The following is a 13,821-nucleotide window of genomic DNA, read 5'->3' as shown; positions in this document are numbered from 1 at the left end:
ATGAACTCTTACCAAAATATTTATTAGGAATTGAATAGGCTTCTCTTTTTAGCAAAAGGTTTGAGGCTATGTTTTTTTCTTTTTAATTTTTATTTAGTTTTTACTCTTGAATATAACCACTGCAAATCAACAGCATATAAGGCACCTAAAAACTGGAAAAAAGTTGTTAGAAAAAAAATGGTGTTTTTTAACCAAAAAAAAAATGCTTTTAATTTAACTGTGCTGAGAGAAAGATAATTAGCAGTGTATGGAGCATACATGTATTTAGAATAGTGCTCGCTCTCCACTAGAACATTCTGCTTTGTTGGAAAAGCTCTATATCTATACTATCCAAGATGATAGACTGGCTTATATGGCTGTGGGATACTTAAAATTGGCTAGTGCAACAGAAGAAGTGGTTTTTAAATTGTATTTAATCTTAATAATTTAAATTTAAATTGTCCGTGTAATTAGTGGCTCTTGTATTAGTACAGATCTAAAGGAGATGGCAAGTAGAATGACAAGCCATGCCTGAAAACAAATTCGCTAAAAAAAAGCCAAGAAAAACTTGGCCAGGGATAGAAATTCTTAAATTATGTAAGTCCATAGATAAATACCAACAAACATTACTTGAAATTTGAAGGACACATTCTGGAACTGAGACTCCAAGAAACTCCACAAGTCATGAAAAATATACTATTGTAAAATCCAGGAAGAGCCAGAGTGGGTGTTAGCATTTCTTGAAGTAGAATCACTACTTTTCAAAACCTTATCTATGGCACCTGTGGCAGATTATTAAATTCATATCGGTTTAAAAACCAGGTTAAGCAAAGAAACAACATATATGGTATAACACATTATGTAGGTTGGTCAAAAAAGAAGTTTGTGATTCAGAATAGTCTTCCTGTTGTGTATAACATTCTTCTTGGAAAGTCGGCTAAGAATAGAAACAAGGGGGGCAGCACCTGTTTCAGTTTGGCCAAAACACCTGCCACCGATACACCGACCTGATGACTGATCGGGATCCTCCTGGAGGCTCTTCAGCTCCCCCTTCATCATTTCATAAATCCATTTGGGTTTAAAGGAGCCCTTAATAAAAAGACACAATCAAAGGAAATACGGAAAGCCTGGGCTCTGTCATTAAATTTTAAACATTTTTCTTTCTCTCTCTTTCTCTTTTTTTTTTCTTTCCTTTTGTTCTGTTTTTGTTTTCAGGTTTTGTATTTTGCTCCAAAGACCACAGCCCAGTAAACTACTAAATAATTCATTGGAAAACAGAGCAATGAGTAGGGGGTAGGCATTTGAAATACGGTGGACAAAGTGAAGTAGTCATCAAAACCAGGCAATAACTGCTGTGCTTGGAACTAGGCTATTTAAAAATGTAAACTCTGTATGTACACTGCTTCAGATACTCTACATTTTAGCAGGTCAGCTCCCCAAATGTCCTCAGATGCCCTGCCTGAGGGCTTTCTTTCTTTCTTTCTTTCTTTCTTTCTTTCTTTCTTTCTTTCTTTCTTTCTTTTTTTTTTTTTTTGTTAGTGAGAATACATATTACATGATTTAAAGGTAAAATTTCAAAAACTGAAAAGTCTTAGGTATAAAAGGCTCAAAATTGGACTCTTACTATGGCCACAAGACAAACTCTTCTGATTCTGATATCCGCAGCATAAAAATGAGTACAAAATTTTTCTAGAGAATTTTCTAAAACCACACACGTCATCATGCAGGTTCTGATTATGTTAATAAGGATCAAAGCCTGTGTGTACCTCCCACAGTTCGTTCTGTCTCCCCAGCCAATAACATAAAGTTTTCCCATGGAACTTGATACTTTGGAACAAGTAATATGGAATATAGGTATGCCTTAAGAGCCTTAGTTAATTACTCTGTGGGAAAGTGGGTAAAACAGATACATCCATACTTTCTTTAATGATTTCAATCTAAGAAAACCTGCCACGCCAAGTGCTAGAAGAAACCTAGTTATCAAACATATCACGGGGCACACGGGCCATGGACCTGGTCAGTCTGGCTTTACGCAATCATAGCCATAGACGGATTGCTGTAGACCACAGAGCCCTTTGGGCTTTATTACTTGTTTCTTGCCTAAACAATATTTATGCAGATATAAGCTAAGCAATAATGAAAGCATTAGAGAAACCGAATCAAGTTAGAAAAGGAGAAAAATAAACAAACTTAAAAGAACAGATATTGGATAGGCATTTATTTCCTTAACAGGAGGAAATAAACCAGACACTCCTTTTGATCTTGTTATTTTAAGTTATCTGTATAGTTATAAAACTGACAAGTTCTATACTAGACCTTTTAAGAAGCCATGTGCAAAACTCCAAGACGAAATGGGCTTTTAAAATATATAGCTAAAAGTGACCACCAGAAGTGGAGCTGATAAAACCACTATAGGGAAATGAGTGAGTTACAGAAAATAGTATTTTTGTAATAGAGCAATACTGTCTCAAATGAGTTTTCCGATTGAATTAATTGTATTTTTTTCTGTTCTTCTCATGTTCCCTTTCATCATTATTGCCATGCATTTAACTCATTGTGACGTGTTACCACTGATATTTATTTTTTTAACTCTTTTATTTATGTATGTATTTGTTTGTTTCATTTGGCGGGTTTTTAAACCCAGATCCCACTGACCCCGTTGATTATTATCCTTTGCTTGACGATTTCCCCACCTCGGCCCCAGATGTCTCCACCCCCATGCTCCCACCAGTAGGTGTACAGGCTGTGGCTCTTACCCACGATGCCGTGAGGGTCAGCTGGGCAGACAACTCTGTCCCTAAGAACCAAAAAACATCTGAAGTGCGACTTTACACTGTCCGGTGGAGGACCAGCTTTTCTGCGAATGCGAAATACAAGGTGAAGTTCTAACTGATAGCGTAAAACTTAAGATGAACTGTCATTTGCTTAATACATTGTTTTCAATGCTTCCTGGGCTGTCGTGAGTCGTTTTGTTGCAGGGGCACTAAATGGAAAAACAAAGCATTTTAATAACACAGTATCTAAAATTAGAATGGGAATAATTGTATCTTAGGAAGCAATTCTAAGGCAAGGTAGAACAACATCAAGAAATGCAAACGTTATCTAAATTCCACCAGATGCTGCGTTTGTGTAAATGATTTGATTCTGTACAAGGAAATGCCATTTTCCTTTGAAAATAGCGGGGCTCCACTTTCATTTTCGGGATAGATTTTGGTGTCTTTCTTTTTATTTGGAATCTAGATGGACCCCAAAGGCAACCCTATCAATGTTACAGAGACCCATCTTATAGTGCACATGCCTGGGAACACAGCTGGAAGATTTTGTTACAAAGTCCTCAGAAAGCACTCTAAGCCATTAGCATCTACTTTCTCAGTTAGCCTTGAAACATGCTCATGTGGTAAAGAAAACCACAGTGCACATTCTCCTTTAACTAACATGAATTAGACCAACCCCTTTCCCTGAGTCATCCTACAACCCTGCTAAGAGCTCAGTAGAGATGGATTGTGGAGGCGTTGTCTTTACTACTTCTGAATCTCCATCAGCCAGCCTTAGCAACTCCAGCAAATAGTTATATACAGGGACAATTTTGTTACCTCCTAAGCCTGCCATAATGTTAGTATATGCAAACAATACACAAAATGTAGTCTAAAATGAGAAAATCAACAAATGACTATCAAGTACCTACTATGTACCTAGAGCTGTACTAGATGATAGAGGCAGTTACACACAGTTTAGTTGTTGCTACTTAACATATCATTTATAATCTTGGAATGAGTAAGACACTCAGTTCCATTGATCCATTGATACACTTCAAAGAATTCTTAAGTTATTCAAGTGACATAATATATGAAAATGCATTTAAAACATAAAGCTTCACAAGATGATGATTTGGGATGAAGAAGATAGCTTTATTTTTTTTAAGACTTTATTTATTTATTTGAGAGAAAGAGACAGAGATAGCAACAGAGGTAGCGAGAAGAGAGCATGAACAGGGAGGAGAGGGAGAAGCAGGCTTCTCGCTGAGCAGGGAGCCCGACATGGGGCCTCGATCCCAGGATCCCGGAATCATGACCTGAGCCAAAGGCAGACACTTAACCGACTGAGCCACGCAGGTGCCCCAAGAAGATAGCTTTAAATATAAGATCATACATGTTCCCCAGTAACCAAGGAGCCAATAGTTCAATCCTGGCACTCCAGCTTCTTCAGATGCCCCTTATCTGAGAAGAGAAGATCCCTTCTCTTTACCATTCCACTGGGGTAGCTCTCAGAGAGAATTTGAATCTCCTGATATTTCATCCAGTGTCCTTCCCACTAAACTGCCATCTTGCTTAATCTAGCCTCTAGCCAAGTGGTGATTTCAGGAATGACAACATCCTTTGGGAGTGTCTGACTCTAAAGACCCTGGAGATAAATCAAAATCCCACCAATAATGTTGTAAATCTGCCTCTTTCTTCCTGTAGGCATGCTGGATCTGTTTCTAGTCTCTTTCAACTTTTAAGTGGTATAAAATTCACATTTCATCATAAATCAGTTTTTAATTGAAACCATTTTAAAAAGCTTTCTTTGGTACTGTCACCCTGCTAGGTCAGGTATTTGGAAAAACTCTCCAGGCAAGTCCAAATGGTATCATTGATATAACATATGTTTTAAGTACCCTATCCATCTCCTTGCAGTATTAGATTTAAGGCTCAGCAGAACGATAAATAAAGATAACATTATCAGATAAGACAACCAATGAAACATATGAGAACATTAAAAAAAAAAGTCTCTCTTTATATACAGATTGCCCAATTCTAAGTTTATTTTTAAAAGACTACTTTAAAAATTTTGTGCCCATAGTTGCTGTACTTTGTCAATACATTCATTTCACAGAATGGCCATGGGTACTTTGCCAGTATGTGAAATGTTCTGAAGGACAATGATTGTTCTCTGCAGAATGGCTTAAGTTCCAGAATTTCTTGAAGCAGATTATTTTGGTTGAATAGTTCATACCAGCACACATGGAATTATTGAGTCTCACAAAGAATGCCTGTAAGACTCAACCCAGTAACTATTCCTTGTAAGCGGAGGCTGATTTCTCTCATGGATTGAAGTTTGGGTATAGAAAAAACATTCTGTTGCCCTCCATACACACCTACACTCTACATCTTCACCCTGAGAAGAAGAGTTTTAGAGGAAAGGGTGGTATAAGTTGGATCGCAAGGATAAATACAGACCATATCAAGCCCACTAGAAAGTAATACAGTAAGCTTACATTTTACAAATAATGTTAATAGGGTGCTTTGGTTTTACATTGTGAACTTCTCAAACTACTTTCATACCTATTACTTCATCTCACTCCCCAGCACAGCTTTATAAGGTAGGCAGAACATAACACAAGATAGAGGGGAAAAAAAGAAATACATGGAGTCTAATGACTTGGGTGCAAGAGTTGGCTTTACCATGTCCTGTCATGTCATTGAACTTGCTCAATCTCATTTTTCCCATCTGTATGATTGGAATATTCACACCTACTATAAAAAGAGTAAGATTCTCCATAGTTAAGCATGTATGTAGATCCCTTTATAAAGACATCATTAGGTTGTATAACTTGAAAAAGTTTTCCCATGAAACTTCAGCTGGAGCTCAGGTGACCTAATGGCATTACCCAAGGCTATCCCCACAGGAGTACCCTTCTACTTCATTTAATCCCAAATCAAGCCATATTCCAGACATTTATATTTTGATTGTCTAAAACTCTGTTTTGATTTTCCTTATCAGAAGGGGGAATTTTCTGTAATTTACTTTCTATTGAAATGATTAATCACATGTTTTATATAAATTTCTATTCAAAATACATTCACTGAGTATTGACTACTGCTTACCAGATATAACATGGCTATTACAGAAGATACAAAGTTGTGCAAGACTCAGTCACACCCTCAAGATACTTACAATTCAATAGGGAACTTAAGGCATGCCTAAAGTTACATATCATGTTAGACAATGCATGAAATATTGTAGCTAACATTTAATATGTTCCCTGGACCAGATACTATGTTTTGGTTTACAGACACTTTAAATAATGCTAGGAGGTCAGTGGTATGGTTATCTCCATTTTATGGATAAGGAAGTTGAGGCTCAGAGGGGTAGTACCTGTTGCATTCTATGCTCTCAAAAGTAACTGGCCAAAGTACTTCTAGGCTAATGATTTATTCTGAACAATAACCTTCCATGAAGTTCCTGAGAAAACCCAGTGAATCCATGGTATTTACAGAAGGCAAGTGCGTCATTCTAAAACACAAACAAGGACAGTATTGCTTAGCGGCCTCCCAAACGCCAGTGATCTTTATGTTCAAAGAGACTAGTTTTATAAAAGTATGATCTTTTCTTCCTAGCTGAAATATTTCTCATTGTCCCATTTCTCCCCTTATTTCCATTTCTAAGACTTAGAGGTGTTCACGACAGTGAAGGAAGACAGGGTTGGAAGTTATGTTTCAGCTTGTCAGATACTAGCTGCCCATGTTGTGTTTTATTTGATGAAATTCTATCTTCCTGAGTCTACACAGTATTTTTACATTTACTCAGGGCCCACGTTTTTACAGCTATTTTAAAGAAGAGCTTCTGATAGATGTTTATGATCACTTTATTAAGATGGATGGGCACATCATTAAAATGTTATTAGTACAGTTAAATATTTATTTGGTTTTGTAATGAAATGTAGGATTTTCATAGCTATAATCTAAGAATTCATAGTAGAATAAAAAAGATACACCACACTACAGTGGTATAGGAGGAGATAGGTGTGACATAAGTGGGGAAAAAGAGCTTTCCTTGATTTTCTAAACAGAGATATTAACAAATATAATAAATATAAAAGTGAAGGTAAATAATAAACATTGGGAAAAAATCAAGATCTAAATACCAAGCATAAATTGATACTTATAAGAGGCATAAATAGGCAAAATTTGCCTGATCACATGGAAAATATTCATTAACCTGGAAGATTAACTTGGTTTTCTTCTTCATTACCATTTTGATCTCTTGAGTAAACAATAAAAATAGATATTTTATTTTCTACTAAAATATCTATAACCTGTTCAAAAGATGAATTCAAAAGACAAATGAATTCAAAAGATAAATAATACTAACACAATTATAATCTTTTAATACATATCCAATTTGTTGTTCCCTTCCTGATCAATTGCTCCAGTGACCATACTTACATGTGTGTTTCATGTGAACTTTGCATAAAAAGAAGGCCACACAATACAACATTGCTTTTGTTTATTTTCTTTATAATAGCCCAACAGATTCGGGAATCACTAAAAGTTCGTGCTATAAATAATTTTTAAAAAGTGTAAGTAGTAGATCTCTAAAAATTAATTTTATTACTAATGGAAAATAATCATGATGATCTATTTTAAAATACATAAATGAAAACTTCTGAAAAAAAGATTTTGATCATTACAAACAAATGAAAGTTAAAGTCACTGCAGATTAGCTTAAAAATAGGATTGACAGAAGCAAGCAGAACTGGTCCTGAGACAGTGGTTATTACCCTACTTGGGAAAATTGATCAGCTAGCTGCCCCTCTGAACAACATCGCACCGGATTTAATCCATCGTGTTTTGGAGTTACCATCAGCCAGTGTAAACTGGTTGACAGAAAAAAAGCAGGGCCAGTGCTGTGTCCTAGGTCTTATGCTATTTGGAAATAGACTGTTTGTTATTTGGTCGTCTCTTTACATGCTTTGACTTAGCAAGTTGATAGAGTTCATCTTCTTCTCTTTGCTTATTCCCCACTGGTACAGTCAGAAGATACAACGTCTTTGAGTTACACAGCAACAGGCCTCAAACCCAACACGATGTATGAGTTCTCAGTCATGGTAACAAAAAACAGAAGGTCAAGCACGTGGAGCATGACTGCCCATGCCACCACATATGAAGCAGGTATGTGAAGAGAGTCTTACTTCCAAATTTCGATTTTTGATGGTGTTTCCCAGGTTTTTTGGAAGTTGGAACATATGTGCATTATGGTGTTTAAGTTATACCTTATCCTGCAGAAAATATTTCATACTCTGTAGTTCAAAGCACTTTTATATCTAGTATTATCCTCCCCACTCTAGAAAAGAAGAAAATGAATCCCCAGAGGTTTGAGTAATCTGGTTTTAATCTGGGCATTAACTCTGGAGATCTGAATATAAATCTTTTTTTCAATACCTTTAAGTAAAGGCAGAAATCCATGGACTGAACTCTGTCCAAAACATTTGAGTCTTTGATTAGCAGTCATGGTGGGTATTTACTTTTTTGGAAAGAAATTAGATACAGTAATACATTACAACCATAATCGCATTGGTGTTTACCATAAATAACCTGTTATGGGTATGGGAAGAAGTTTCTGGGTGGTTATGTTCACTCCTTAGAAATAAGACAATGCAATGGAACAAACTTCATGTAATTTGAAATAGTTCAAATCACAGGAAAATGTAATTCACTGTAAATTTTACCAGTCACATTTACTATGGATCATAAATGTTGAATTTGTAACCTTAACAGACGTGCAGTGCACTTGGCTTTTACAGTTCACAGAAATCCAAAATCTGAAGAATACAGGGTTCAACCAGCTGTTTGATTGGTTTCATGGTATTCTATTTAGGGGTAAACTACACCACACATTTCCAAATTTAAAAATATATATACCAATAAAACTCTCTGAGTAAGTTGAATTTCTTTTTCCATTAGAATTTGTCCCCTGGCAGTTCATTTATTCCAAACTACTACCTTAACTCAGAGAGTTCATTGTTAATATTTCTTATATTTTTGTGGATACTTCTTTCTATAAGAAGTTTTCTAGTTTGTCTGATTTAATTTCAACATCCTTTTTTTTTTTTTAACTTCTTCTATTTTACATGTTTACATGTGTTAACTCTTTCTCCTAAAAGTCTGCCCTGGATGCCAATATTCACAGCTTCTTAGGAAGAATAAGACATGATAAATAGGTTATGTTTTATGGGGAGAATAAGGGCCCTGCTCTTCTTTTTTACTTAAAAGGAGATGAAAGGAATTAAACATAAACCAGTAAGACATTTGGTCTTCCCTGAGCGAAAGAGAAGGAGCAGTAATTTCCTCTTAAAGCAAGCAAATTCATTCATTTTTCCCTTTCATAAACATAAAGTGCACCCTATCATCTGGCTTGATAAATATATCCTATTCATTTCTCATCAACTGCCTAGCCTTGTAGGGACACCAACGGTGAGACCCATTGCTGACAAAAAGATATTAACTGCTAGAGAGTGGTTAATAGGAAGATGATTGTCAAAACAGATAGTGATCTGGACAAAAGTGTAAATAGCTTGTGGATGAGATTCCTGGGTGATGATGAGAAGCAAGAAGTAATTCACAAGTGTCTGCAGACTTTATAGCTGTGAGAAGGAGATGAAGTGAATGAAATAATTCTAGGTTTGCTTCTAATTCTGCAGTAACATAAAGACTGTATGGGACTGCATAGTTGTGCACTTGTGCTGAAGTTGCTTGTGATAAAGGTAAGAGTGTTTGGCAAATCCTTGAAATAAAACACTTCATTCTGTCGAGGTGATAAATCCTTAATTTTATTCTAGTTAAGTAAAATAGAAAAAACTGGAAGGACACCTGAAATAATGCAGAAAAAAACAAAAATCCTGAAATAACATAAGAAATAGAACCACAGAGTTTTGGCTAAGTTGGAATCCAAACAAACAGATCCAAGGATAAATCCTGTCTGGAGAAATAAAGGGAGGTTTCACAAAAGAAATAACAGTTGAGCAATGGCCTGGGTGGATCATCAGGTACCCATACCAGGGACTTCAAAGGAAAGGAACAGCATGTACAACAGTACCAAGCAAGGATCAGAAAGATGTCTTCTAGAGGAACCTATGCATGGCTCAGCGTGAGTAGAGCACGGATTCATCAGACAACAAGGGGAAATGACGCTGTAAAAGAAAGTGCATTAAATACCAGGGCCCGATATTTATTATTTGTTATTTATTTACATTTTTAAGACTTATTTATTTAGGGGCGCCTGGGTGGCTCAGTCATTAAGCGTCTGCCTTCCGCTCAGGTCATGATCCCAGGGTCCTGGAATGGAGCCCCGCATCGGTCTCCCTGCTGGGCGGGAAGCCTGCTACTCCCTCTCCCATTCTCCCTGCTTGTGTTCCCTCTCTCACTGTATCTCTCTCTGTCAGATAAATAAATAAAATCTTTTTTAAAAAAAGACTTTATTTATTTGAGAGAGAAAGAGAGAACAAGCAAGAGAGAGCAGGAGCAGTGGGGGAGGGGCACATTTTTGCTATAACACATCTTCTTTTCCTGCAAGAATGTCCTTGTTCTTGTTTCATTAAAACCATATACATATGCAGTTTCTTACTCAGGATTCAACTACACTAGACCTATGTCTGCTCCTCCTTCCGCTTCCTTTTTTTTTTTTCTTAATTTAAATATATTAAGTACCTTCTCAGGATATTATGATTAGGTGCAGCTTTGGTTAACCTGGAATACTAGTGGCTGTGAGAATCAGCGTATTAAAAATAAAATGTTATAAGAGATGGAAATATTTGGTGTCTCCTCCATTTGAAAATAGGGTTGCTCAGATTCTGCATGATAGGGCCAACACAAGAGCCAAAGAGAATAGGAAGAGTGAAGAATTCAGAATTAGGACAAAGTTGTACCTATCTTGTAATACAGAAGCATTATCATGCAGAGATCTGGAAATTCCTTCATAATCCAACCATAGAACTTAGACATGTTCTGAAATTTCACATGTCAAACTAAGGGTAATGAAAAGAAACTGTCAATAATCGACTTGGAGTATTATGCATTGCCTCGAAGGAAAACTCACTGCATTTCAAAGCATAGACTGAAAATCAGATCTAAAGAAGCCTGGAAGATACTGGACTGGCCTGGCCAGTTTACTGCCACATTTAAAATATATTTAAATTTTTGTTGAGCAAAATATAGGAGGAAAAACAACTTTCTCTTTATTCTTCTAGGTCCTTGGCTGAGACCCCGCTGTAATAAAAGTTAGATTAATAACAGGAAGGCAAACAGGAGTTTAATAACATGTGCACCTCCTGGAGACATGGAGGATACCCAGGAACACTGAGTAACTCCCTGAAATGGCCCAAGCCATCACCTTAAATACAATCTCCAACTAAAAACAAAAGAATACTTTGGGGGTTAGGGAGCCAATAATGGGAGGTTTTCAGGCAAATCACAGTAAACAAGGGTGTCGTTATTATACAGATTTAAATTCCTGCCTTCTCCCTAATAAGAGTTTCTAGAGATTTTATCATCCTCCTCTTCCGGGTACAGAGAGGGAGACACTCTTATAAATACAAATTTCTCTTATAAAAGGGTAACATCTACCAAGTTTTCAGAGCTTTTCCTGTGTCTACTGTTTCTTAAAAATAATCGGCCTAAAATAATCCTTATGCCAAAGAGGCATATTTTGGGGTGATAAATTCTGGTCCCTTTCAACAACATGTGGGAAAATTAGCTCTAAGACCCCCATGGTCTCATGCCTTCTCTTTCCATGACAGGCTGATACTAAGACCTTCCCAGATTCCATACGTCCATTTTCAAATATTCCTTTGCCTTCTTGCTAAGAGATATCTAATATGTTCACCTAAGCAAGATCTTTTAACCTGCATTTAAATTCATTCTTTTTTTTTCCTTCTTCTTGCTTTTAAGAAAATATAGAATTAGGTGAATTTTTGTTTTGAAATCCTACAGTTTTAACAGGACTCTGTCTCTTGGAGACATGTAGCCATCAATCTCACTAAGTATGTGCACATTTCTTTGTTCTTATAATGATTCTTACATGTTTAGTGTGGCACTCGCTTGGAAATATCCATTATACTTTTCTCCTCTGTATTCATACATATTCTGTTCTACTCTCTATAGTTATACCATTGGAAGTCATTTAACTTCCATGGAAAAACATTCATTTCTATATATTTGTTTGGTTGCTTGTTTAATTAAAATACTTGAAATAAATCGTAAATGCTAAGATCAGCATGATATACTGCATGATGGATTCTGAGTGTCAACATCATGATTAGAAGTCCCATAAATGTCTGCTTTCTTTCACATCCAATGACAAGGCCTTGTCTCTGTTTCATCTCGCAGCCCCGACCTCTGCTCCCAAGGATTTGACAGTCATTACTCGAGAAGGGAAGCCTCGTGCTGTCATCGTGAGTTGGCAGCCTCCCTTGGAAGCCAATGGGAAAATTACTGGTAAGCATCTCTGCTTTATTTCCAGCATTGCTCTGCTTGGCCTGCAATTGCTTACCTCATGTGCATGGCTCATGCCTTTTGTGTATTAGTTTTCTGTGCCAGCATCTCAGTGGACTTCCCCGCCCTTTCTGGTTGTCTCTTCTTGCCCCCTGCTAACCATGGAATTTCTTCTAATGGTGCCTACAAATACACATTTCATTTGAGTTGCTTTCTGAAGGATGTGTATTTCAATTAGTTTAGACCTTTTGTTTTTCATCTCGTGGAGCATTGGGACACTCTTCTAATGGAATGTCTCTAAGCATAAATGACTAAAACGAAGCCAGTTGTTTGGCAATTACAAAATACAAAAGACACCTAATGACCGTGTATTTTTGAATGGCACATACAAAGGAGGTTTGTCTGGGGGTTTTTAGTTTCTCACTTAGCTTTTAGCTTCTGACTTAAATCATAAGGTTCGTAAAATACTTAATATTGTCTGACAGAAATTGAACTTAATGAATATTTCACAGTGACAGATTTTATTTTGCCAAATATTGCTGATAACATCAATGCCTAATTAAAGCATCCATTAGAAGCCTGTAATGTTAATTTAGTATGAAAAATATAATGGAGTTCTATCAGGGATTTTGCCTTTAAATGATCACTTTAGGCTTTTAATAGATGTCTCCATAGCATATAATTATTATGAAAAATATTGTATAACTAAAAATGTGCACATTATAGTCTAATTAACTTGAACCATTGGGTTAGGCACATGTAAGAGTCACTCCTTTTTCTTCTTTTTTTGCAAAGAAGTGGATAGCACTATTATAAATTAACAAAGTAATTCAGTCATTTTGTGATAACAGAGATAAGCATGGAAATTATAGTTCAGATGGCACACTTACTTTGTATGAGTTACTTTCTGGATTTTCCAAAATGAAAAGATAATGTGAAAATTCCAAATGTGATTTAAATTTAAGCTGAAGACTTGTTTTCTCTAGAAAATTGTTCTGAGTGCAATAGCAAACAGAAATTTCATTTGAGCTGACAAATATGGAAAAAGAAGAGGGATATTAAATCTTCCCAAAATTGTATATGCTTAGTTGTCACTCTGCCAGGCTTTTTAAAACTGAGGCTGGCTCATTCCAATTTTCTTTTTCTTTTTCCCGTCAATGTTATGATTTATTTTCATTGGTTCTATTTCAGTACTTTTGTAGATTTTGATTTGTTTACATGGTGACTTTTTTGTTATGTTATAAACAGTAATTTATAAGCATATGGTAAATCAATAGATAATAAGTTTAAGAAGAAAAAAACAGAATAGAAGTTGCCTAAATAAAAATGAGTTCTGATTGAAAAAATATATTTTTTTTAGTAAAGGATAAAATAAGCCATATACTACCAGAATTCTCATCTCTTATTTAAATAAATCTCATCAAATAGTCAATGTAAACAATAGAATGTGTTTTCAACTCTGGAAGAAGCTTAGTTTTGCTTTTTTGAGGGAAAAAAATGGAAGTCTGCCTCATGTTAAGAAATGCAAATGAATCTAAGCAATAAAATACTGTGTGCCAAAATTGCAACCTTCTCCACATATTTTATTTAGAGT

The 13,821-nt window shown here is 35.9% G+C and overlaps 1 protein-coding gene across 1 annotated transcript in view; it reads left to right on the top strand.

The window, feature by feature from the left end:
- The window catches only part of DCC (DCC netrin 1 receptor), a 775,798-nt gene that overhangs the window by 641,571 nt on the left and 120,406 nt on the right, over nt 1-13,821 (top strand). The window contains exons 17-19 of the mRNA XM_064578790.1: nt 2,624-2,856; nt 7,772-7,910; nt 12,123-12,230. Of these exons, the coding sequence (XP_064434860.1) occupies nt 2,624-2,856; nt 7,772-7,910; nt 12,123-12,230 (480 nt within the window). The remainder of the gene's footprint in view (nt 1-2,623; nt 2,857-7,771; nt 7,911-12,122; nt 12,231-13,821) is intronic.

This window comes from Mirounga angustirostris, unplaced genomic scaffold (genome assembly GCF_029215605.1).
Source record: "Mirounga angustirostris isolate CCGP_5_RB_7025 unplaced genomic scaffold, mMirAng1.0.hap1 SCAF_14, whole genome shotgun sequence".
NCBI lineage: Eukaryota > Metazoa > Chordata > Mammalia > Carnivora > Phocidae > Mirounga > Mirounga angustirostris.
This window is presented reverse-complemented; position numbering and strand designations above follow the sequence as displayed.